We start from the raw sequence: 24,841 nt of genomic DNA, 5'->3' as shown, positions 1-24,841 counted from the left end.
CCCCCCAGGGTCTCTGGGTGAGTGGAGGAGAACCTAAATGTCCGTGCCCACAACGGCATCTTACTCAGTCTCAAAAACAAAGGAGGTTCTACACCACGAACAAACTTTTGGGGTGTTCTGCTCAGTGCAAGAAGCCAGACACAAAAGAACACATTCTGTGAGAGTCCACTTCTAGGAGGTCCCTANACAGAGCAGGAAGCCCCCCGGGGGGGGGGGCGCCAGGGGCTGGGGGAGGTGAAGGAAGAGTCTGTGTTTAATGGGGTCAGAGTTTCAGTTCAGGAAGATGAGAAAGTTCCGGAGCTGGGTGGTGGGGATGGATGCCTGACAGTTTACGTGTACTTAACACCATTGACCTGGATACTTAAAAATGGTCACGGTGGTTTGTCGTGCATGTTTTGTCACAATTAAAAACATCGTTTTAAAGCAAAAAACAATTACAAAATTAAAAATATAGCAAAGCCTTCAGAAAGCACTGTTTAGGGTGCACATTAAGGGTCCTGGTCCTGACGTTGGAATCAAAATCTCTCTGTTCTGTTTCTCTCTAAACTCCTGCCAGTTCTCCCCACATGGCAGGTGCCAGGGTGGCGGAAGAAGCCAGCCTGAGATGGGGCGCCTGGGTGGCTAAGNCTCCTAGAAATAAATAAAACATTAAAAAAAAAATTTTTTAAAAAGCCAGCCTGAGAGGTCTCTGGAGGGGCTTCTCACAGTTCCTGGCCTGCTGCTCCAGCTGAAGGCCGCCCTTTGGGGCACGCTGGGAGCCCCCCGCCCCCCACTGACTACCTCCCATTCTTGCTGATCTCTCACCAGCTTCATGTACTGGACAGATTGGGGAACCCCCGCCGAGATCAAGAAGGGAGGTCTAAATGGTGTCGACGTGCACTCGCTAGTGACAGAGGACATCCAGTGGCCCAATGGCATCACCCTGGGTATGTCCTTGGGACCGTGGTCTCTGGGGTCTACACCGCCCCAGCATGGGGTTTCAGCTTCTACATGGAGCGGGGCTGTTGGGGCTGCTTTTCTGGGCACATCTCTGCCGGGTTCCTGGGGGCTCCTTCCTGCCGGTAGTGGAGTGGCCAGGCCCTGGCCCCATGGGCCTCGGCATGTGACCTCTCCTTGTCCACTGTGGGTTCTAGATCTTTCTGGTGGCCGCCTCTACTGGGTTGACTCCAAGCTCCACTCCATCTCCAGCATTGATGTCAACGGGGGAAACCGGAAGACCATTTTGGAGGATGAGAAGAAGCTGGCACACCCCTTCTCCTTGGCCATCTTTGAGGTGGGGGCTGGGAGCAGGTGGTCGCTCCCCCAGGGCTCCAGGGACCTCACAGCTGAGTCCTGGTTACCGAGCACGACTTAAGGAGGCAACATAAGTGCTCATGCTAATGGGTCCGCCCATGTCATCAAGTTCACTCGAGCCAGGGCCAGCTTAGCAAACCGTCTGTGGCTGTGAAAGGTCTTAGAGCTGGAGTTATTTGCAGTTCCTTCTCATCAAAAGAGCCCAAGAGTTGTTGGTTTTTTAAGTTTTTTTAATGTTAATTTTTACTTTGAGACCGAAGAGGTCACAAGTGGATGATGCACAGAAAGAGCAGTTGAGAGAGAATCTCAAGCAGGCTCCGAGCTGTCAGGACAGAGCCTGACGCAGGGCTCGATCCCACAAACTGTGAGATCATGACCTGAGCTGAAATCAACAGTCAGACGCTTAACCAACTGAGCCAACCAGGGGCTCCAGGATGTTTTTGTTTGCTTTTCTTCTTCTTCTTCTCTTTTTAAAAAAAAAAAATTTTTTTTTTAACATTTATTTATTTTTGAGAGACAGCATGAGCAGAGGAGGGCAGAGAGAGAGAGAGGGAGACACAGAATCTGAAGCAGGCTCCAGGCTCTGAGCTGCCAATCCAGAGCCTGACGCAGGGTTCAAACTCACAAACCACAAGATCGTGACCTACGCCGAAGTCGGCCGCATAACCGACTAGAGCCACCCAGACGCCCCCTCCCTTTTTTTTTTTTTTAATTTTTTAAAGTAAACTTTCCCCAGTGTGGGGCTCGAAATCACGACTCTGAGATCAAGAGTCGCACACTCTCCCAACTGAGCCCGCTGGGCACGTCCTCACCAAAAGAGCCTTAAAGTAGGAGTTACCACTTGGAGGCCATCTTGCTGCCCAGGGGACATTTGGCACTTTCCGGAAAGTTTTTGGTTGTGGCGCTCAAAGGGGGGTTACTAGTTCCCGGTGGGGAGAAGCTGACAAGCTCCCTGCCAAGAGAAGAGGGGGCCAGCGGCGGTGGGTTCCCGGGCCCAAGTGGCGCCTCAGCACAGATCGGCTCTGAGGGAATGTTGCGCTGTCCGTACACCCGTGTTAAGGCAGCAGGATTCACAACAGCCCAGAGGTGGCGTGACCTGAGTGTCCATCCTGGGGTGAGAGGGGGGGGATCGGCTAAATGAGATGTGTATCTACACGCTGGAATGTGGTTCAGCCTGAAAAAGGAAGGAAATTCTAACAAGTTCTCCAACACGGACGAGCCTTGGGGGAACTGAGCCAGACAGAAAAGGACAGATGGTGTAGAATTCCACCTTTTTTTTTTTTTTTTTTTAACATTCTTTTTAAGTTTGTTTATTTTGAGAGGGAGCGTGCTGTGCATGCGAGCGAGCGAAGGAGGGGCAGAGCGAGAGGGAGACAGAATCCAAGGCAGCCTCGGGCCTCTCTCTGATGTGGGGCTGGAACNACTGTGAGATCATGACCTGAGCCGAAGTCGGACGCTCAACCGACTGAGCCACCCAGGCGCCCCTAAAAAAATTTTTATGTTTTTATTTCTGAGAGAGAGAGAACATGAGCAGGGGAGGGTCAGAGAGAGAGGGAAACACAGAATCTGAAGCAGGCTCCAGGCTCTGAGCTAGCTGTCAGCACAGAGCCTGACGCGGGGCTTGAACCCACAACCCATGAGATCATGACCTGAGCCGAAGTCGGACGCTCAACCGACTGAGCCACCCAGGCGCCTCTGTAGGATTCCACTTACATGAGGTCCATAGAGGAGTCCCATCCATAGAGACAGGAAGTAGGTGGTGGGGGCCAGGGGCTGGGGGAGGGCATGGGGAGTCAGTGTTTCATGGGGACAGAGTCTCAGTTTGGGAAGACGAGAAGGTTCTGGGCATGGATGGGGGGAAGGGCTGCACGACCATGTGAATGTGCTTAATGCCACTCAACACAACTGAAACGGGTTAAGATGGTCAATTCTATGTTCTGTGTATTTTACACACTTAAACCTTTTTTGTTTTTAGTTAAAAAAATTTTTAATTTATTTTTGAGAAAGAGAGAGAGCAGTGGAGGGGCAGAGAGAGAAGGAGACACAGAATCTGAAGCAGGCTCCAGGCTCTGGGCTGTCAGCACGGAGCCTGATGCGGGGCTCGAACCCATAAACTGAGATCATGACCTGAGCCAGCCAGGCACCCAAAACTTGGATTCGGGTGTCCTCTGCCCGTGGTAATGGGACTTGCCCTCTCACTTCATGCCCTCACAGGATAAAGTATTTTGGACGGACATCATCAACGAAGCCATTTTCAGTGCAAACCGCCTCACGGGCTCCGACATTAATCTGGTGGCTGAAAACCTGTTGTCCCCGGAGGACATTGTCCTTTTCCACAACCTCACGCAGCCAAGAGGTAAAGACGGGATGGCTACCACCTCCCCCCTCCTCTTCCCCACCGGTATTTCTGAAATTCTCTAGAACCTTCTAACCTTGTTCTCACCCGAACTCCCTGCCCCAGGGGTGAACTGGTGTGAGAGGACCGCCCTCCGCAATGGTGGCTGCCAGTACCTGTGTCTCCCGGCCCCACAGATCAACCCGCACTCGCCCAAGTTCACCTGCGCCTGCCCGGACCACATGGTGCTGGCCACGGACATGAAGAGCTGCCTCGTAGGTAGGGCCGCCGGCTCCCGCCACCCTTGCGGCTTGGTCCTGCTAATTACCTTCCTCGTCCTCTCTGCTTGTCTGTCAAATGGGAGAGGGAGGCTCCAGGAGGCCCTGGCGAGGGGTAGCCAGAGTTTGCTTTTTGTCAAATGCTGGGCGCCTGGGCCCTGTGTCGTGCATATAGACAGATGCCCTTCACCTTAGACATCTAGTTCCCGCTTTCCTGGGCCCCTTGGGAGGTGACTGATATCAGACACAGACATCGAGTGGGGAGACGACCCCTTTTTCGATTTTTCTCATCCTCCGGGGAAACCTCAGTTTGGGGCCAGTATGTCCGTAACCCCCGTGAATCCCCCTTTTGAAGCACAACAAATGACGTAATAACAACATAGTGCGTAGTGGGTTTCAGTCTTCACTGCATTTATCTTTAGTCGGTTCTTGGCCGCCGGCCCGCGCTTCATCTCCGTTGTCACGAGTGGCACCGTTAACAGCGGGGCACTCAGGAGAGGTTTCTTCTTTCAGAGACCGAAGCTGCAGCGACCCCCCGGGGGACCTCCAGGGTCACGGTCAGGCCAACGGCGCGCTCCCCAGCCGTGAGGACGACCGCGCGCTCCCCCGCCGTGGAGCCAAAGCGCACAGCCAGCCCGTGGTCCGTGGCCAGCCCCGAGTTCACCACGGCAGAGACGGTGACCATGTCCCACCCAGGTAGATGTCTGTCGGGACTGCCCCGGGCCCTGGTTTACAGCTCGAAAACCCCGATGGGCCCCTTCCGAGGCCGAGGGAGTCTTGGTGAAGGGATGGAGTGGGCCTCGCCTGCACCCCTGGGCTTTCTGACACGGCCCATGGGGATTCAGTGGCCTAAGGCATGTGGAGGCTTTGGGTGCGTGGTGGTGGCTTAACCCAGAGTCCTCCGGGCGCAGGGACCTGAAATGTTATCAAGGTCCATGTGATGACATGTTTTCAAGCCCCTGCCCAGCAGGGCCAGGGCGAGGCCATGAGGCACTCCTAAGGGTTACCATCTGAGGGCAGGTACCAAAAACCCAGGACATAAATAATATTTTACTATATTATTATTTTTTTGTTTATTTTTGGGAGAGAGAGCGTGCACAGTGGAGCATGAGCAGGGGACGGTCAGAGAGAGGGGGAGACACAGAATCTGAAGCAGGCTCCAGGCCCTGAGCTGTGAGCACAGAGCCCGACTCGGGGCTCGAACCTGCGAACTGTGAGATCATGACCTGAGCCGAAGTCGGACACTTAACCGACTGGGCCACCCAGGCACCTTTTTCTTTTTTTTCCTAATGTTTGTTTATTTTTGAGAATAAGTAGGGGAGGGGCAGAAAGAGGGAGAGACCGAGGATCCAAAGCAGGTTCTGAGCTCACAACAGTGAGCCCAATGCAAAGCTAGAACCTACGAACCGTGAGATCATGACCTGATCCACAGTCAGACACTTAACCGACTGAGCCACCCAGGCGCCCAACTGCATTATTAAAAAAATAATAAAACCCCCAAACTATGGGCCATGGGCCAAACACCTGGTCTTGTAACAATAGTTTGGTCAGAGCCAGGGTCTCAAAGAGGCAAATGTAGAGTCAGATCCTATCTTCCTAAAATTGTGAAACTTTGTCATGGTGTCTTGGCCTTAATTTTTATTGAAAAACACATTATGATATTACTGGATTACTAAAGTCTTTTTGGCAGGAGGTAGAGGGGAGGCTCCACGTTTTTGCTTGTGGCTAGTGCCTCCCTCTCCTCACCCTCGCCCTTTCTCAAGGTCAGAGCTGGGCTCTCAGTGAACTAATGGAAGACTCGCCATTCATCCTTTGGCCACCAGAGGGCACCTGTCCCAGAGTTTGATCAGCTAGAAAATGGAGCTCATAGAAAAGGGACGCATCAGCAGGGTTCAGGCGTTTTACCCCCCACTCAGAGTAGCTAAAGCCTGTGTTCGATCGTAAACAAGGTAAAGTGGGGACCGCTGTGCTCAAGGGAGGCCAGGAAACCTTTCTACCTGGGGTTCCCACTGCTTGAAAACCCATTTCACGGGGGCGCCTGGGTGGCTCAGTCGATTAAGCCTCTGACTTTGGCCTACGTCGTGGGTTCACAGTTCTTGTGAGTTCGAGCCCCACATCGGTCTCAGAGCCTGGAGCCTGCTTTGTATTGTGTCTCCCCTCTCCCCCCGGCCCCTCCCTCTGCTCACTCTCTCTCTCAAAAATAAACATAAAAAAATAATAAACAATCTCATAGACAAGCCCATCCATGGCTTCTCGATTCTGGTGAATGAGTCCTTTTAAGGGAAAAACTTCTCAAAGACCTTGCTGCTGCCTTTTTTTTTTTTTTTTTCCACTTTGAGGGAGGGGGAGGAGCAGAGAGAGAGAAAGAGAGAATCCCAGGCAGGCTCTGTGCTCCTTCTTATGAACCATGAGATCATGACCCTCAGAGCCAAGATCAAGAGTAAGATGCTTAGGGGCGCCTGGGTGGCTCAGTCGGTTAAGTGTCCGACTTCGGCTCAGGTCCATGATCTCACAGTTCGTGGGTTCGAGCCCCACGTTAGCTCAGAGCCTGGAGCCTGCTTCAGATTCTGTCTCCCTCTCTCTCTGCCCTTCCCCTGCTCACTCTGTCTCTCAAAATACATTAAAAAAAATAATAAAAGAGTAAGACACTTAACCCACTGAGCCATCTGGGCACCCGCCTTAAATTATTTGTGGTACAGGGGCACCTGGGTGGCTTAGTCGGTTAAGCGTCCAACTTTCGCTTAGGTCATGATCTCACTGTTCGTGGGTTCGAGCCCCACGTTAGCTCAGAGCCTGGAGCCTGTTTCAGAGTCTGTGACTCCCTCTCTCTCTGACCCTCCCCTGCTCACGCTGTGTGTGTCTCTCTCTCTCCTAGAAATAAATAAAACATTAAAAAAATTAAAAAAAAAATTATTTGTGGTACAAGTTTTCTTAACTGTGAGCAAATGTCAAAGAAGTAGAAACTCCAGGCACTCGGGTGGGCTTGACTTGAACTGATGACTGACCCCCAGGTGGCCTAGGTGTGGCTTTTCAGCCGTCCCAGCCTGTTCGGAGGACTTTAAACTTTGATCTGCACGGGGCCCTTACAGGGCTCGGGTCCACATACCTGGTTGTGTGACGAGGTCTCTCCCAATATTAAGTGGGGACAGTGGAGACGGGAATCAGGTGCTTTGGCGCCATCCAGCTGGGCCCTGGGGGCGCTGACAGGTACGGAGCCACAAGGTGGCCGCCGGCCCGCCCAGGACCATCTCCTTTCCGTCCAACGCAGCCCCTGGGTGAAAAATTCCACCGGTGCCCTCACCAACTACTGGGGACGTACCTGCGGGCTTTTGTCTCCAAGACCGTTGTCCCCTTTCCCAGAGCCTCGTAACGCTTGGCTAATGGGCCCCTTAAATCCTCCCCGGGTCCCCGAACCGTGTCTGCTAATAAGGCCCCGGCGTGGTGCCACCAACCCAGGAGTCGTTCCGAGTTCCTGTGAGAAGCATCAGGCGTTTTCGGCGCGGGTGTCGCACGCCCGCCGTGTTTTCTGTGGCCCTCCCCGCGGATCCAAGCCTCACTCTCTCCCCCTCTCCGTCCCGTGCAGCCCTGGGCGACGCAGCCAGCAGAGGAGACGAGGAGAAGCCGAGGGGCCCGGGGGCCCTGTCCATCATCCTCCCCGTCGGTAAGTCCCTTGGGCCTGGCCCCACCTGCCGGCTCCCCGCAGGGGTCGCCCTGCCCAGCGCGCGGGTCCGGTCCCCCTGTATCCGACGGTTGGGGTGCCCCCCCCACATGCCCTGTTCATCACTGCGGCCCCCTTTCTGGCTTCATTCATTCACAACCTGTCGAGTGCCTGCTTCAGGGCCCTGGGGCCACAGCTGTGCCAGAAGGAAACTTCCCGAACAGCGAGCCTGCCGCTGGGGCAGCTGCGGGATAGGGGGCTGCAGGGAAGGCCTCCCACTGCCTCAGGGGCACCTCCTGGTAAACGGTGCTCTCGCAGGGGAGTTTGGGGTGTTCTGCACCCCCCCCGTCCATCATAACTCTGTTAACGTCACACTCGAAATCCTCCCGAGGGGTCCCTTCCACGCCCAGCCCACTCACAGCGACCTGCAGTTTAGTGCCCAGGGCCATCTGGCTCTGAGTTGATAACGGGACCCTCGCCTCCCAAATGAGGCCCCCACCGTGCTTCCGTGCAGAGCCTCAGCCTGGCCCCTGGGCGCTGGCCAGGGTTGTTTTTGGTTTTGTTTTCTTTTACAAACCTGGGCTGGGTGAGCCCTTGGCTGGGCATGCCACCCCAGGGTCCCCCATAAATGAGGCAGAACGCACCCAGCCGGGAGAAGAGAGTGAGGTTCGGCCGCATCCATAGAGAACAATCCCGTTTCTGAAAGAGCCCCACGTGTGGTGACTCAGAAGCACCTGGAAGGGTCGACCACGGCTGGGTATTTCCAGGGTGAGCCAGGCACAGCAGGTGTTGACCTAGAGGTTGGTTTTGCATATGGACATGTGCCCCCCCCCCCGTGGGCAAGGGTGGCTTTAAGCCTCGTATAGAAATCTAAAGGCCTGGAGTCCGCAGGCGCCTCACTCGGGGATGCAGAGCTGGGTGGTGGGCTCCGGGGCCGCCTGCTGACCCGGCCGCACCTCCCCCTGCAGTGCTGCTCATCCTCCTGGGCTTCGGGACCTTCCTGCTCTGGAAGAACTGGCGGCTTAAAAGCATCAACAGCATCAACTTTGACAACCCCGTGTACCAGAAGACCACGGAGGACGAGGTGCACATGTGCTGCGGCCAGGACGGCTACACCTACCCCTCGGTGAGCGGCCTGCGCTGCCTGGGCCCCGCCCAGGGGCCTGAGGTCCTCAGGACGGGATGCCCTGGTGGTGGGGGACCGACAGGGATCAGCAGAGGAAAGACCCCAAGAAGGCCAGCGGGGGCTGGGAGGGAGGGAGGGAGGGAGTGCCGGCCCGGAGGGCTGTGTGCCTGCGGACACAGGTGGCGGGTTTGGCTGGAGCTGAGGCTGGGGTGGCAGGGGCGTGGAGGAGGGACCCAAGTGACGGGTAGGGACCACGGCAGGCAGATGGCGCAAGGCCTTGTGGGCCACAGGGCAGATTCTGGCTTTGCTCTTAGAAGGTGGGGGCCAGGGAGGGTTCTGAGCAGAGGCGGGCCCTGCTCACGGGCGCCCTCCCGTGGCTNAGCCGCCGCCGCCCCTGGTCCTGTGCTTCCCCGGAACCTGCCGCGCGCCGCGGGCAGGAAGAACACTTTCTCCCGGGACCCTTGACCTGCCCCGCACCCTTCCCCCCGTTCCCTGCACGGAAAGAAGTGACCGAAAGCACTGCCGGCGGCACAGCCTGCGCGCCAGCAGCCACTTGGCCTGCCTGCCAGAGCTCTGTTTTATATATTTATTCCTCTGGGAGGCAGAGCGGGCTTCCAACGGCGTGCACGCAGCAGGTTTGCGTCGGGGTCCCCCCCCATTCCTTTCTCGCTGAAGCGGGGAGAAGAGAAGGCCGAATGAGCTGGGGGGACATTTTCCTCTCCCCAGGGACTGCTCCCTTCTCCCCTCCTGAGGCACTGATGGGGGGGGTCGGGGGGAGAGAGGCCCGTGGCTTTGAACCCGCGAGAGCAGGCACTACCCACAGGGTCCTGGGTAGCTGCCCGAGCCCCCAAACTCAGGAGTAAATGTGTTCACCGCTGCCTTGCCGGACGGCCGGAGTTAGCTTTTGCTCTGCTCCCACCCCCAGATCTGGATCAAACTAGGGGTTACCCAGTGGGCTTCATGCCCTCCCGGGGCTGGGGGGGCACTGAGCCCCTTCCCGATGCCCCCCCCCTCATNTTGCCCTTAATATTTATTAAGTGCCTGCACGGCCCCATTACCCCGTGCGTGAAGGCAGCGGCCGCCAACGTCCAAGGGCAGCCGTCAGTCTGGGGGCGGCCGTCTGGACCCCAGATCCAGGACCCCTTGCACTTTTTGAGTTCAGGGCTATACTTTGTGTCAAGGCGACGTTCTTAGGATTTTGCACTGGTTTCGGTCCTGGCTGGGAGAGGGCCCGTGGGGGTGAGCGTGCAATCTCGGTGGCATCCCCACCCCCCAGCCCAGACCTTCCCTTCAAAGTCACAATCATGACCATCAACCTCGTGTCCGTTCCCACGCAGGCGCCCCCCCCAAGCCATTGATTTCCCGCAAGACGGTGGTTCCTTGTAGCCCCGGGAGGCGTCCCCTGGGCCTGGTTGTTTTTACCTTCCAAAACCAAACTTTCTGAGCTTCTCACACACCTCACACTCATGACCAAAGAAAGAAGTGCCAGCCTCTTGTGGATTCCTGCCTCCCATCGCCCAGGGAATGTCCACGGGCCACTGCATGACCACTCAACACTGTGCCCTACTCCGTAGGAAACTGTGAAAGCCTTTTCTCCTCCTCAAGCCTGTAAATAAGCCGCTGTACAGATGGGGGGGGACGCTTTTGGTTCTGTTTGCACTTTGTACATTCGTTAGACATTTGTCACTTATATATATGAAACAGATCTATTTATTTTTGCAAACCCTGGTTGCTGCCTCTGTGGCCCCTCTGGGGGCTCCGCATCGTGGGGGGGGGGGAGTTGTCTCTGAGACGCCTCTAATTTTTGTACAAAGATGATTCATGTGGGCTTTGCACGAAGCTCTTCTGGAGAAATGGGTCTGTGTTGTATAGATGTTGCTTTGGGGGGATGGGTAGTGCTTTTTACAACCACTGTATAGAACGTTTTTATAGCCTGGATGTCTTCCTGGGGTCGATTAAATTTCTTAAATGAACCACTTGGCTCAATGTGGAATGCTTCTTCCCCTCCTTGTCTGGGCCTTTCCATCGGGACAGGGGCTGGGCTTTCCCAGGAGGCCGTTCTGGAAAGGGAACATTCCCGAGGGCTCAGAACAGGCTGCGGGCTCTGGAGCACTTCCCTGAATTGGGATTTTGCTAAATCTGCGTGCTTGTTTCATTGAACTACATCTACTGGGCGTCTGGGACACCAGCTAGGTCCTTTTTGTCCACTGCAGTAAAGAGCTGACATCTTTCAAGGGGACATGGAGACTAACAATGACTATATTCTGGAAGAACGTTAAACGGGGTAACAGGGACAGAGACATGGCTGGCGGGGAGAAGACTCCTTTAGGGAGGTTGCAGGAAGGATTCTCTAAGGAGGTGACATTTGAGCTGAAACTAGAAGCATAAACGAGGTGGGGGTGTGTCAGGGGCTTGAAACCTTCCCACTTCGCTCAGTCAACACATCAGTGATTTGTGAAGGAAGCTTCCCTTCAAACCCAGGGGCTCCTGGGCAGGTTTGGTGTGAGGTTTTCTTACCAGAGGAGACAAAGGCTAAACACCCATGTAGTTAGTTGCTAAGATACAAGACAGGAGGGGGGGGGGCGCCTGGATGGCTCAGTCTGTTAAAAGGTCCCACTTGGGCTCAGATCATGATTTCCCGGTCTGTGAGTTCAAGCCCCGCATCAGGCTCTGTGCTCACAGCTCAGAGCCTGGAACCTGCTTCAATTCTGTTTCCCTCTCTCTGCCCCTCCCCTACTCATGCTCATGCTCTCTCTCTCAGAAATAAACATTAAAAAATAATAAAAATTTAAAAACACGTAAAACAACAGATTTCACAACACAAACCCAGATAATTGTGAGTTCCGGCACTTCTGCCCTCAAATTCCATTGTGACAACATTTGGCCAGAGCTGTGGGTGTCTAGGCACTTGTACCCCCATTCTCTTGTGCACCCAGGCTTTACCGGAGTCTGGACCTGGAGGCAGTTAGGGCCCCTGTCCCTGAACATGGCAAGTCAGACCACAATCAAGACTGACCGGCTGGGGTACAGTCTGGAACACAGCAGGTCAATGGATGGAACTTAAGCCCGGGCACCAAGTATCACAGATCAAATGGGGCCAAACCATAAGTAGAGGCCATGTCACACTCATTAGGGTTCCATTCCCGATCCCTAGAGGAGTCGCATCCACAGAGACAGGAAGTAGATGGGGGGAGCCAGGGGCTGGGCAGTTATTATCTCATGGGGACAGAGCTTGAGAAGGGCGGAAAGTTCTGGAGACGCGTGGTGGGGATGGTCGCACAGCCATGTTAACATACGTGAACTGGCCACGTCAACATGGTTAAGATGGTAAATTTGATGCTCTGTGTATTGGAACACAATTTTAAATAATACTAAATGACAATTTTTTAAAAGACCAGTTAGAAGGGCGCCGGGATGGCTCGGTCCTTTGAGCCTCTGACTCTTGATTTCGACTCAGGTCATGATCCCAGGGTGGTGAGGTCGAGTCCCATGTCAGGCTCACATGGAGCCTGCTTAAGATTCTCTCTCTCTCTCTCTCTCTCTCTCTCTCTCCCTCCCTCCCTCTCCTTTTCTCTCTCCCTCTGCCCCCCTACCCCACTAGCGCTCTTGGGCTCTCTCTAAAATTTAAAAATAAAGACCAGGGGCGCATAGGTGGCTCAGTCAGTTAAGCATCCAACTTCCGCTCAGGTCATGATCTCACAGTTCATGAGTTCAAGCCCCGCGTCAGGTTCTGTGCTGGCAGCTCAGAGCCTGGAGCCTGTTTCTGATTCTGTGTCTCCCTCTCTCTCTGACCCCTCCCCACTCATGCTCTGTCTCTCTCTGTCTCAAAAATAAGTAAATTGTAAAAATCAAAAAATAATAATAAAAATAAAGACCAAACAGAACAATGAGGTAGCCACAAATAACAGTGTAAAGTGGGGCTGGGGTTACTGGAACCCAGGAGGGAAGCTGGTGGGAGCTTCACAGGAGGCAGAAAAAAGGGAAAGGCAGCGTCTCCCCTCCACCGGGCACCCCCCCACACCAGCGCCCCCCACTGGGCGGAACTCAGCAGGACCTTGCGAATGGGGTCCCCAGTCTTAAAGGGCAAAGGGGAGGAGCTTGAGAACAGGCTGGGAGCAGGCGACCCAGATGAAGGTCAGGCCACCTAGGTTGAGATGGGTGGTGACCTTAGACCCATTAGAGCCTCAGTTTCTCCAGCTGAATCTAGAATCAATGCGCATCCCCCACGTCCCATGCTCACGGCGGCATGCAGGGGGCTCTGCGCATGCCCGAGGAACACCCGGAGCGGTGCAGACTGTTATCTTTTCTGTGTCCACAGGGTGGCACTTCCTTCCTTCCTTCCGCCTTTTGTCTTGGGAAGGTTCCAAAATGCCTCTGGGGGCGAAAACTGAACGGACCGCACAGGAAGCATCCGGGGCCCGCACACGGGCGCTCGATAATTGGTTGATTGACTGACTCTATGCTCAGCCGCGTGGCAAATGGGACAAATGAGCGTAAATGGCTTGGCAAACGGAAGGGGCCAGGAGGTGGCCGGAGGATGCAGCGAGGGGGAGGGGTGGCAGCACTGGGGGAGGGGGTCCCCTGGGCCGAGGGCACACATGGGAGTGGCCAGAGGTGATGGAAATTTCTGGTATCTGACTTTGGCCAGCCGTTTTTGTGTTGTTTTTTTTTTTTTCTGTTAAAACAGGACCAGTGACTAAAATCCTTCCCGGGCGTCCCCACCGCAGCGCTGAATGTGACACAGACCCGTGGGACCCGGAGTCTCATGACAAATAAGAGCATATCCTTCTTAGGGATTAATTCGTCTGCTCCTCGGAGAGGACAGTATCAAGCACCCATTTTACAGATGGGAAAGGGGAGGCTCCGGTCACCGGGCTTGGCTCACAGGGCTCTGGCAGGGTGTGGGGGGAACCAAATGCCACCCTTGCCTTTCCCGACTGGGCTGCAAGTAGAGGGAGTGAGTTCCCTGTGCTCGGAGCGGGGTCCCCTATTGGAAGGCCCCAAGTAAGACTGCACTGTTGCCAGCACCTTGGTCTGCAGGCTCGGTACCACAGCGCCCCGGGCATGTGCGTTCTGCAGGGGCGAGAGCCTTGTCAACCCCGAGCACAGGGTAGGGGGGCAGCAGCCCCTCACTCTAAGGGCTCAGTAGCTCTGGCCAGGACGGGGGTGGGGGGTGGGGGGGGAGGAAGCTGCTGGACTAAGCTTGATACCCCGATTCATGTCCGTGTCCTCCGCTGCCCCCCGCCCCCACCTCTGGCAGCCCAAACCACAGCTGCCTGTGGTGAGTCAGGCTGGAGCCTCCGGGGCTGAGCCCAGGTCCACGGGGGAGAGGGGAGAAGGGAGAGGGGAGAGGGAGACGGGCAGGCAGCCCTCCCCCTGCAGCGTCCCCTGCCAGCCCCTAACACACTGTGGGAGTCACGGCCCGTCCCTTCCCCCAGGAAGCGGATTCCCGGANCCGGGGCGGGGCTGCCCCAGGGACTCCTGGCTCCAATCCAGCCGCCCCTCCAGGCAGTTCAGGTTTCAGCTCTGCTTCCTGCCTTTGGTGGAGGGGCTCGCTCCTTCCCGAGCCCCACCCTCCCATGGCCCAGCTGCTCTGCTTACTCCTCTCCTCCCCCTCTGCTGCTCCCACAATGCGCCGGGAGGGAGGGGGGAGCTTGGGGATCACAGTAAGACTAGCCCCCTAGAGACGCAAGGCTACTGCAAGATGGCCTGTGTTGAGAGGCTGTCCTCAGGCTCCCTCTCCCTGAGCCCCAGTTCTGGGGTCCTGCCTGGATCTGAAGTGTCCCCAGATCTTACGGTGGACTGCAGGCCCGGCGTGATCAAGCAACCACTCCCTACTCCCAGCCCCTTGCGATCTCGCCCCCCGCCTCAAGGTTCAGGCCTCCCAGTTCTTGTAGGCCTTTTCGCACTTGCTGTTCCCTCTGCCTGGATCACGGTCTCCATACTTTTGTCCTCCTGGGGGCTCCAGCCTGGGCTCCAATGTCACCCCCCTTGCCAGGGCCTTCTAGAGCCTCCCTCAACAGCAACAGCGCTTATCACGAACTGAAAGTTGGAGCTCAGCACACAGACCCTGGATCTGCCATTCGCTGGCTGTGAAAACGTATTCAAATAACTTGTCCTCTCTGTCCCTCAGTTTCCTCATCCACAACACAGTAAGTCTTCAGTGGCTTTCACTGGAGCGTGGCTCCCTGACAGGGGCCCCAGTGAGTCACAGATGCCTAGTCCACATTTCTGAGTCAGTTGGGCAGGCTCCCAGGAGCTCCTGGGACTACCCTGGCCCAATGAGGGCCACACACAGAGCGTCCCCAAGATCCCAAGCATGACCATGATGATACTCTGCAGCCGGTCTTCCCAAATTGTCCCCAGCCAGTCCAGGGAGATTAGATCACAGCTTCACACCCGACAACTGAGGTCCAACCACGGCCTCAGACACCTGCTCCCTGGGCACATGCGCCCACCCGCCCCGTTCATCTACAACTAGGAACGGCTCTGACCACAGTTCACACCAGGATGGGGCGTGGGGGGCCCCAAGGGAAACGACCCACCCGTGGCGACCAAGGCTGGCCGGGCGGTTTGGAGGAAGATGCCGGGTGGGGACCCTCGGGGGCAGCCAGCCTTGGGACTTCGCAGCCTTAGCTCTCACTCGACATTTCCCTGGGGACCCTCCCCAGAATCACGATGACAAGCCAGGTCAGCTGGGCATCCGGCTATTTGACACACAGCCACCTGTCAATATTGAGTTCAGAACCTCAGCCTTACGGCTCCATCAACATAGATGTAGGTTCCAGTCCCTGCTTGGCCTCTTTCGACCTTGAATAAGGGGCAACCACCGCAGAGGCTGCTTCTCATCTGGAAAGCCAAGCTGCTCCCCCCAGGACCCTACAACCCCACTGAGGGGGTGGGGGTGGGGGTCCAGGCTCCGGGGGTGACCTGGGGCAATGACTATAAATACTCCTTACTGGTTTGTGCTGCAGCGGCCCTGCAGGCCCTGGGGGTACGGGTGCAGGAGGAGGAAGGGGGGCGTCAGCTCCAAAGGTGCAAGGCCAGTGATCTGGCCCCCCCACTTCCTGGTCCTGGGGACCAGGACCGACTGGGCTGGGCCGAGCACACAGCAAGCCCGCTGCCAGCTTCCAGAATCCGCAAGCTGGTGACCCCCGCCGCCCAGGCGGCTTTCAGAGAGAGGACAGGCGGAGGCGAGGGTTGGGGTGCCGACCGACCGGAGGCTGTGGCCCTGGGGCTGTCCTGCTGGCTGTCGCAGGCATCCAGCCAGCGCTGGGCAGTGAGTCAGAGCCCAGGCACGCGGNCCCTCCCTGAACCCGCCCGCCAGGCCGCGTTCCTTACCCACTCGCTCACTCCTTCGGCCGGTCCCTGGGGCTGCCTGGGGAGACAGAGGTACCCAGCCACCCAGAGCCTGGGTCCGTGTGGCCTCCTGGAAGGGACTTTCTTCCTCTCAGAAAAACGGAGCTCCAAGCAGCCAACGCCTCCTCGGCCCCCTCCCCAAACCAGAGGGANCTCCCGCAGCACGTGCTTCCTCTCCTGGGCCGCCAAGCTTTGATAGCCTGCAGGTTTGTCTGATTAACTGCCCCACGGCTCTCAGCTGGGCTGGATCTATTCTAGCATGTTCTCTGGGTCTATTCTAGCATGCTCTCGGGGACGCTCCTGACCACCCTCCCACCCCACACAGGTGAGCAGCCCGAGGACAACTGTCAGCAGGAATGCCACTGAGGTGACAGCAGCTACTCAGAGCACCCAGTGTGGATGCCTGGCAAGGGCGGGGGGCCTGCCTCGGGTGTGCCCCACGTTTGTGGTGATGGAGGGGGACTTCCTCCTGGCATCCAGAGGGAGGGGGCTGGAATGCTGCTAGACGTCCGGTGATGTCCCGGGCAGCCTGCACCACACAGAATGACTGGCCCTAAGGTTGGTGGGAAAACTCTGGTTGAGTTCAAGTCTCCGGCCCTTGGGAGGCCGAAGGTACAAACAGGAGGCTCTGCGCCCATCTCATACCAGAAAAGACCCTGCCGATCTTGAACATGAAGACCCTCAGGAGGGCTTACGTGAACACGTACAGCCAAACCCTTGGCATGTTCTGGGCATCCCCCCACACACATAAAGTCCAGTGCTGATACCCAGCCCCCATCATCAGGGAACCAGGCTCCCACCAGCCCTAGAGGACACATCCCTCCTTACACGTGTCACCACGACTGCCAGGGCTCCAGCCAGCACTTCCGGATTCCAGCAGAGAGGGGAGGGGAAAGAAAGGGCATCGTCCCTTGCCTTTTAGGGATCCTTCTAGAAGTCTCACACATCTCCACTTATATTTCATTGGCCAGCACTTAGCTGCAAGGGAGGCTGGGAAATGTTTTGATCAGGAAGCTAAAAGGGACCCCTCACTTAGCAGGGAGGGGGGCCCAGTATCAGGGATGCAGCCGGCGGTCTCCAATACACAACCCACCCCCCTCCCCGAATCTCTTCCTCATCGACTCCTTGTCCTTTCTGGTCCCAGCACAGAAGTCACCCGTCTCTGTCCCCTCCCTGGCCAGGGTCCCACAGCACGCCTGACCCTCTCTAGCTCAAGGGTGGCGTCTGTTCTGACTTGACTCCTTCGTCGGCCGAAGGCATTCCCTGTCCCCGTGCCTGGGAAACCTAGCACAGCTCCGGGCACAAGGTAGCACTCGAGGATGTGCCCTGAACGAATGACAAGTGATAAAGGTCCAGGATCTGTCCTCGTAACCCACGGCGCCATCTGTGCAGTGTCTTCACAGACGTGAAGCTGTGGCCTGCAAGTCCGGTTGGTTCTCTGTGGTCACCTAGCCAGGGCCAGTCCAGCCACTGAGGGCAAGGTCATGGGCAAAAAGAAATCTGGCCCAAAGCTCACGTATGTATAAACATTTAATTTTCAGCCCCTCTCAGCGCTGAGGCACAGCTGACTCGTGCTGTGTGCAGATGCGGACCCGAGGCTCCCGGCTACCAGTCCGTGTCCACCAAGTTCCAGAGATAGTCGCTGATGAACTTCTTGGAGAGCTGAGTGCCGTCCAGGTGGACAGGCTGGGCGACGCTGGGGCCGTGATGAACTGAGGGTGCAGATGTAAGGAGACCTGGCGGCATACCCCTCCCTGGGACCCCATGAAAAATTGTACTAAGATATTTAGAGACTGAGGGGCACCTAGGGGGCTCAGTCGCTTAAGCGGCCGACTTTGGCTCAAGTCACGATCCCACGGTCTGTGGGTTCGAGCCCCGCGTCGGGCCTTGTACTGACAGCTTGGAGCCTAGAGCCTGTTTCGGATTCTGTGTCTCCCTCTCTCTGGCCCTCCCCAACTCACTGTCATGCTAGCTCTCTCTCAAAAATAAATACACTTAAAAAATATTAAAGTTAAATGCTGATAATGTACTACATTTTTAAAAAATTATGGTGAAATACACAGAACATAAAATATATCATTTTGTCCAGTTTTTAGGTGTGCAGCTCAGTGGCGTTAGGTACACACACAGTGTCGTGCTGCCCTCCCCTCCATCTCCAGAATGTCCCTGTCTTCCCCAACTCAGACTCTGTCCCCGTTAAACACCGACTCTCCTCCTGTCCCCATGCCCCTGGTGCCTGCCATCCCCCTCCTGTCTCTGTGGATTTGACGCCTCTAGGGACCCCTCTTGAGTGGAATCAGACAGTAGTTTGCTTTTTGTGTCTGGCTTATTTCACTGAACATCCTGTCTTCCAGACACATCCATGTTATAGCATGTGCCAGAATTTCCTTACCTTGTTTTTTAAATTAAACTAATTTATTTTTTATTAAAAAGTTGTTGTTGTTGTTTTTTTAATATTTATTTATCTTTGAGTGTAAGCTGGAGANCTTTTTTTTTTTTTTTTTTTTTTTTTGATTTTAGAGACAGTGAAAGAGAGTAGGAGCAGGAGAGAGGGGCGGAGGGAGAGAATCTTAAGCAGGCTTCATGCCCAATGCAGAGCCCGACGTGGGACTCGATCCCACGATCCTGGGATCATGACCTGTGCTGAAATCAAGAGTCAGATGCTCGNCAACAGACCGAATCCCCCAGGTGCCCCTGCTTCCTTTTCAAGGCTGACTACTAGCTCATTGCAGAGACACACCACATGTTGCTACTCCAGCAATTTGGTGATAGAGAATTGGTTTGTTTCCGCCTTTCGGCCACTGTCACCACTGTAGTCACGAACGCAGGTGTACAACCCAGAAGGGGGACTGCTGGGTCATACGTGACCCTGTGTTTCATTTCTGAGGACCTGCCAGACTTTCCCATGGCGGCCCAGCACTCCACAAGGCCACGGGCAGCGCACCGGGCACCACTTTCTCCGCAAAAGGATACTGCCCTTGACCATCCCTGGCTCGCACTCATAGTCCCACTCAATTTTGCTAATTTGGCGATAAAGCTGGGCCACATACCTGTAGGAGAACGAGAGAGAGAGAGAGAGAGAGAGAGATCAAGTTAGCCCAGCCCAGCGCAGACTCCAGCTCAGGCCCGGAGGACTCCCGTGCGCGCACACCACCACACCGGGACCTACACGGCCGAAGGGATGGTGACAGTCGTGTCTTCATCCACTTCCCTCTCCTGCCTCTCGAGGCTGGCCTCGGTCTCCTTGAGCTCCCCCAGCTCCCTGGTGAGCTGAGTGAAGCAGGCAGTTAAGGTCACCTCGCTCCAGAAGGGGGGCTGCCCGCGCTAAGCCCGTGGGCCCGGGGCTTGAGCTCGGGTCCCAGCATGAACAAAGCGGCACCCCCGGGGCCCGGCCGTGCGCACACTCGGGGAAGGATATAGGAGGCTGGTCTTCAGACGGGTGTCCTCCTCGCCGGCCTTCTGAAGCTCAGCTTCGAGCTGCTGCAACTCGGCACCTCCCTGGTGCGCCTGCTCCTTCGCATCCAGAAGGCTCTGGGCCACTTCTTTCTCCGCGGCGAGGATCTCTGCGGGGCGGGAAAGAAGGCTGAGGCCCTTCAACGCGGCTTCTCCAGAGTCTGGTCTTGCCCCAGAAGAGTGTGAGGCCTTGACCATGAACGTCCTCACTTCCCCGTCTACCACTCCCCAACCCACTGGTCCTATTTCCAAAAGCCCACCTCTCGGTTCCACCAAGACCCTGCCAAAGTGCTTCCCACTTCAAAACACATTTGAATCCTCCAAATCCCCCCATGAATGAATGAATGAATGAATGAATGAAAGCATCTTTGTCTTCCTTGACAGCCTCCCTTCTCCCTGCCTTTCACCCCACTGTGTACTTTTCTCTCTGCTCTGGCCACAAGACACCTCCCCAATCTGCAAACGCACCCCATTTCCCGGCCTCCACCCGCCTGTCCTCTCTGAGGCGCCCCTGTGCTCCTGCCCCTCGGGCACTCGGAGACTCAGCCTTTGAGACCTCCCGGGTAGTGCACAACACAGGCAGCTGGACACTCTGCTCTCCCCCCTGGGCCGCGGCCACACTTCCACCACTGCCCCTCCTGCACAGAACTGTTCGTTCCTCCTCCTCCTCCCTCGAATCGGGGACTGTGTCTTATATGACGCGTATATCACCAGCACCTACTCTGAATAAACATGCTTTGCCAAAACATCCAGAAGGATCAAAAGCCCCCTAGCAAGGTTACCGTGTTCCCACAGAGCGGAGGAACCGGCCAACTCGGAGAAGGCACAGATGGACACGCTTCCCGAGGGGCAGGCATTTAAGTGTTTACAAACTTATGTTGGGTTAATTTTTACTCCAAGTATTACATGTATATGGCTGTGAAAGCTTAAACACACACAGGGGCCCCCCCAGCCTCACCACGCCTCTGAAGCAGCCCCTTTCAACTCATCACTGTTTTCTCTGGCATTGACCTTCATATTTCTAAATAATTTGCTTATGCTGCTATTTCTTGATTTGTCTGTTTTAAGCAGCGCCTGCTGATTTCCTGTTAGGAGAGCCGGGGGTCTGGCTTTCTTCTGGAGCCTTCCTGGCCTTTCTCCCCTCCCCGTTTCCCCAGACAATCGCTCAGATTCTTCCCGGGGAGTGCCCTCTTCCCTGGGACACTGTCACAAAGTGCCATTACCCGCGCGTGTGCTGAGTGCTGCTGGATAGCCCCGGAGCCCGGTTCTCACAACCCTCTGAGGGAGGTGGCTCAACCCCTGCCCCGTGGAGAGACGAAGGATGGAAGGATCGAAGCCCAAAGATGTTGAGTGACTGGGCCACGGGCACTTAGCTCTGAAGCCCAGGTCTGAACTGGAGCCCGGGAACTCAAAGCCCCTGCTCCCCGGAACTGACTCTAGTCTCCTGGGCCCCAAATCCATCCATCCTGCTGAAACCCACACAGGCTGATACCGCTGATCTTCTCCCAAACCATCAATGGAGAGGAAGTGAAAGGAGTCGGGGGAGAGAGAGAGAGGAGGGAAGGGGAAGACTCTGGGCGGGGGAACTACCACCTTAGAACCACCCCCAAACTCCTGGGGGAGGGGAGGGCTCACTGCCTGCAGGGTCTGGCTACAGCTGACCTTCCACCCACCTTCTCCTGGGTCTCCAAGTCCACTCTCACCTGGCGACCTGCCTTTGCAGTGGCCTCTGCCAGGAACACTCTTCCCCACCCCCACCCCCAGCCATCCCCTGCTTAGCTCCTAGGTCATTTTAGTCCCAAGCCAGACAGCATGGCCACATAAAACATAACTTTAAAATGGCTTAAAAAAAAAAAAATATAAAAACCTGGCACCGACACCACTACGGAAAACTGGATGACAGTCTCTCAAAAAGCGAAATCTCAAATTGCCAAGTGATCTGGCAATTCCACCTCTGGGAATATACAAAAAAAAGAACCGAAAGCAGGGGCCCCAAGAGATATTTGCACACCCATGTTCATGTGTTCATGGCAGCATTATTTACAACAGCCAGGGTCTGGAAGCAACACGTGTCCATCAGTGGAAGAATGGACAAACAAAAAGAGGTACGTCCGGACTATGGAATGTTATTCAGCCTTGAAAAGGAAGGAAATGTGGGGCGCCTGGGTGGCTTAGTCGTTGAGCATCCGACTTCGGCTCAGGTCATGACATCACCGTTCATGAGTTCGAGCCCCGCATGGGGCTCAGTGCTGACAGCTCAGAGCCTGGAGCCTGCTTCGGATTCTGTCTCCCTCTCTCTCTTCCCCTCCCTCACTCATGCTCTGTTTCTCTCTGTTTCAATAATAAACAAACATAAAAAAAATTTTAAATAAAAAAATAAATATTTTAAAAGGAAATTTACAACACGGATGCATCTTTAAAACACTGTGCTGGGGCACCNCTCTCTCTCTCTCTCTGAGCTCTCTCAGAAATAAAACAAAAAAATTAAAAAACAAAAAACAAAACACTGTGCTAAGTGACATAAGCCAGACACAAAAGATAAAATAATATAAAAAATAATAATAAAAAGAAAATAAGCAAGGAACAAAATTTCATGATTCTATTTATAGAAGGTCCCTAGAATAGTCAAGTTCATAGAGACATAGAATGATGGGTGCCAGAGGCTGGCAGAGGGGAATAGGGAGTTAGTGTTTAATAGGAAAAGAGTTTCAGTTTCAGATAACGAAACCATTCTGGAGATGATGGGGGTGACCGTCACACAATGAAGTGAATGTACTTAATGTCACTGAACTGGATGCTTACAAACGGCTCAGGTGGCAAATCTTCTATCAGTTTTACAACAACAACAAATGTGGAGCCTTAAAAGCAATAAAAACCCGGCACTGAGAAGAGCAGCGACAATGACAATGAGTGCTATCAGCAGTCCCATTTCACAGATGAGGACATCGAGGCTTGAGAGGGAAGCCATTGGACTGGATTACCCGGATCAGGAATTGGCTGAAATCCCGTCACAGGCTGGGCGAGCCCCTCTCACCTGTGGGGTGACCTAGCCCTCTCTCTATAGCTTGTTCAGATATTTATTAATAGAGATTTTGCCCTTTACCTTCAAGTCTTTATTTTTTTTTTAAATGTTTTATTTATTTCTAGGGGAGAGAGAGAGAGAGACAGCGTGAGCAGGGGAGGGTCAGAGAGAGAGGGAGTCAGACTCTGAAACAGGCTCCAGGCTCTGAGCTGGCAGTCAGCACAGAGCCCGACGCGGGGCTCGAACCCACGAACCGCGAGATCATGACCTAAGCGAAAGTCGGACGCTTAACCGACTAAGCCACCCAGGCGCCCCTCTTCAAGTCTTACTTTAAAAAAAAGTAATGTCCTAAAACATCACCACTCCCTCCTATATAGCCTAGTGTTTCTTAGCCCATCATCTCCTGACATATCCATTTTCTTTCTTCCTTTTTTTTTTTTTAATGTTTATTTATTTTTGAGAGGTAGGGGTGGGGCAGAGACAGGAGGCCGGAGGATGCAAATGGGCTCTGCGCTAACAGCAGAGTCCGATGGGGGACTCGAACTCATGACCGGGGAGAACTGAGCCGAAGTCGGATGCCCAACCGACTGAGCCACCCAGGTGCCCCTCCGTTTTTCTTCTTTATCGTCTGCCCGCCGCACCACTTAGCATACCAAGCCCTTAAGGGATTGTGTCCGTTCTGTTCTCTGCTTCCAACCCAGGGCTGGCACTATACCTGGCGCACAGCAGGTGCTCCGTAAAACAGATGAACCTCAGTAAGTGAGGACGCTGGGATTAAAACCCAGCGCTTTGACTCCTGAGCCCCAATTCGAACCTTGAGTCCCCCAGCTCCTTCCTGCTCGCGGTACGCTCAGAATTGGCCAGTTCCTCGAGCTCCTATATTCACCACTATCTCTCTGGGAGATGGCTCCCATTCTGAAGCCCATTTCACGGGTGGGGAAAACTGAGGCCCAGAGCGGGCAGCGCCCAAGGGAGAACAGGGCAGGGATGGGGGCGCCTAGGAGGGAGGGTTTCGTCGAGGCGGACCGGCCGCTCCCTCCCATCACACAGGCGCCCGGGTCCCGGCCGCCCCCGGCCCCAGCCCTGACCTTGCAGCCGTTGTTCGACGCTGTCTTGCGTCTCCAGCAGCCTCTCCACCACCTGCTCGTGGCGCCCCAGCAGCCGCCGTTGCTGAGCCTCCGCGCGGTTGGCGCCCAGGAGGCTCAGCAGCCCCTGGCTCACCTCTTCCATGTCGCGGAAGGCCGCCATGACTACGCGCGGACCCATCCCGCGCAAATTTAACCGCCCTCGCGGCCCGCCCCCTCCCCGAAGGGACCTGCTCCCATTAGCTGGATCGTACGTCAGTCATCAGGGAATGGGTGGGAGTTAGCGTCAGGTCTGGCCTAGTGCGCCTGCGTCGACTCCTCCGGTCTCCCTCAATGGCCAATCGGCCGCAGGGAGGGGGTGTGCGACTGCGGGAGTTCCGCGTGCTGCGCCTGCGCAGGTGAGAAAGCGCCTGGCAGAAATTGAAGCTGTTTATGAGCCCTTAGCTGCAGAGATCCTGCTGCATCCAGGGCGGGGCTCTAGGGGCAAAGCGTTGAACTGCATTTCATTCTATAGTGTGTGCGTGGGACACTCACGATAAACGTAATAAATAAGCAAATCCCCTAAGAGGCTACATAGCAAAATGGAGTCTGCAACCAGATGTATGGGGTTCGAATCCCAGTTACGGGCTTGTTACCTTGGGCAAACAACTTCACCCCTTTGTGCCTCAGTTTCCTGCTCAGTAAAATGAGTCACGATAGTGCCTACTTAATTAAGAGTTGGCGCGAGGAATAAGTAAAGACAGTGCCTGGTATTCAGTAAGCACTATATTAAGGCATTAAATAAAACATACATAGAACACTAGCAGGTAAGGCACCTAGCCTGACTGGGACCAAATACCACACTGGGTGAAGGGCTATTGTAGAGAAAAGATAAGCTCCACATTTATGTGACAAGTTTCTTAAAATTAGGTAAAGAAATCAACTCAACTGGTCATGACCAGCATTTTGTACAAAATACAATGGGGGGAAAATTCAGTGCATTGTGTACCGAAAGTTAACTATTGTTTTGGGAAACCAAAATGCGCATTTGTGTACTGGGTGTGGCAGATTATATTTGCAAAAAATGGCTACAAAAATAGTTCCAACCTTGCCACTCCCCGTCAAGAGGCAGACTCTCATTCTCCTCCTTTGGAATCTCAGCAGGACTTTGGTGCAACAAATAAAATGTGGCAAGAAGGACACTGTGTGAATTACTACAAGCCTGGGCCAGAAACTAGGATACAGCTTCTGCC

General features: G+C 55.1%; 2 protein-coding genes across 3 annotated transcripts in view; one reads left to right on the top strand and one right to left on the bottom strand.

The window, feature by feature from the left end:
- The window catches only part of LDLR (low density lipoprotein receptor), a 36,418-nt gene extending 20,173 nt beyond the window's left edge, over positions 1-16,245 (top strand). The window contains exons 11-18 of the mRNA XM_077767969.1: positions 808-926; positions 1,134-1,273; positions 3,508-3,649; positions 3,755-3,907; positions 4,420-4,602; positions 7,490-7,567; positions 8,533-8,757; positions 15,665-16,245. Coding sequence (XP_077624095.1) covers positions 808-926; positions 1,134-1,273; positions 3,508-3,649; positions 3,755-3,907; positions 4,420-4,602; positions 7,490-7,567; positions 8,533-8,757; positions 15,665-16,245 — 1,621 coding nt within the window. The remainder of the gene's footprint in view (positions 1-807; positions 927-1,133; positions 1,274-3,507; positions 3,650-3,754; positions 3,908-4,419; positions 4,603-7,489; positions 7,568-8,532; positions 8,758-15,664) is intronic.
- Positions 16,246-17,561: 1,316 nt separating this feature from the next.
- SPC24 (SPC24 component of NDC80 kinetochore complex) lies at positions 17,562-23,794 on the bottom strand. 2 transcript variants are annotated; one of them, XM_077768019.1, is made up of 5 exons: positions 23,613-23,794; positions 19,452-19,612; positions 19,219-19,319; positions 19,023-19,099; positions 17,562-17,761 (listed from the first exon to the last, which is right to left on the bottom strand). In XM_077768019.1, the coding sequence occupies exons 1-5, from the start codon at positions 23,788-23,790 to the stop codon at positions 17,655-17,657; spliced, it is 624 nt and encodes a 207-aa protein (XP_077624145.1). In that variant the 5' UTR covers positions 23,791-23,794; the 3' UTR covers positions 17,562-17,654. The 2 variants fall into 2 exon arrangements, with proteins under 2 accessions (XP_077624145.1, XP_077624146.1); XM_077768020.1 differs by lacking the exons at positions 17,562-17,761; positions 19,023-19,099 and having other exon boundaries at positions 19,215-19,323; positions 19,468-19,612.
- Positions 23,795-24,841: the final 1,047 nt, after the last annotated feature.

The sequence above is a fragment of the Crocuta crocuta genome, unplaced genomic scaffold (assembly GCF_008692635.1).
Source record: "Crocuta crocuta isolate KB4526 unplaced genomic scaffold, BGI_CrCroc_1.0 scaffold115, whole genome shotgun sequence".
Taxonomy (NCBI): Eukaryota; Metazoa; Chordata; class Mammalia; order Carnivora; family Hyaenidae; genus Crocuta; species Crocuta crocuta.
This window is presented reverse-complemented; position numbering and strand designations above follow the sequence as displayed.

What these genes read in the sequence shown, in the direction of transcription:
- SPC24 (XM_077768019.1), bottom strand. Translation starts at nt 23,790, where the DNA reads ATGGGTCCGCGCGTAGTCATGGCGGCCTTCCGCGACATGGAAGAGGTG. An exon ending in CGTCGAACAACGGCTGCAAG is followed by an intron (nt 19,613 to 23,612) that starts GTCAGGGCTGGG and finishes CCCGCCCCGCAG; the next exon opens with AGATCCTCGCCGCGGAGAAA. An exon ending in TCCTATATCCTTCCCCGAGT is followed by an intron (nt 19,320 to 19,451) that starts GTGCGCACGGCC and finishes TGCTTCACTCAG; the next exon opens with CTCACCAGGGAGCTGGGGGA.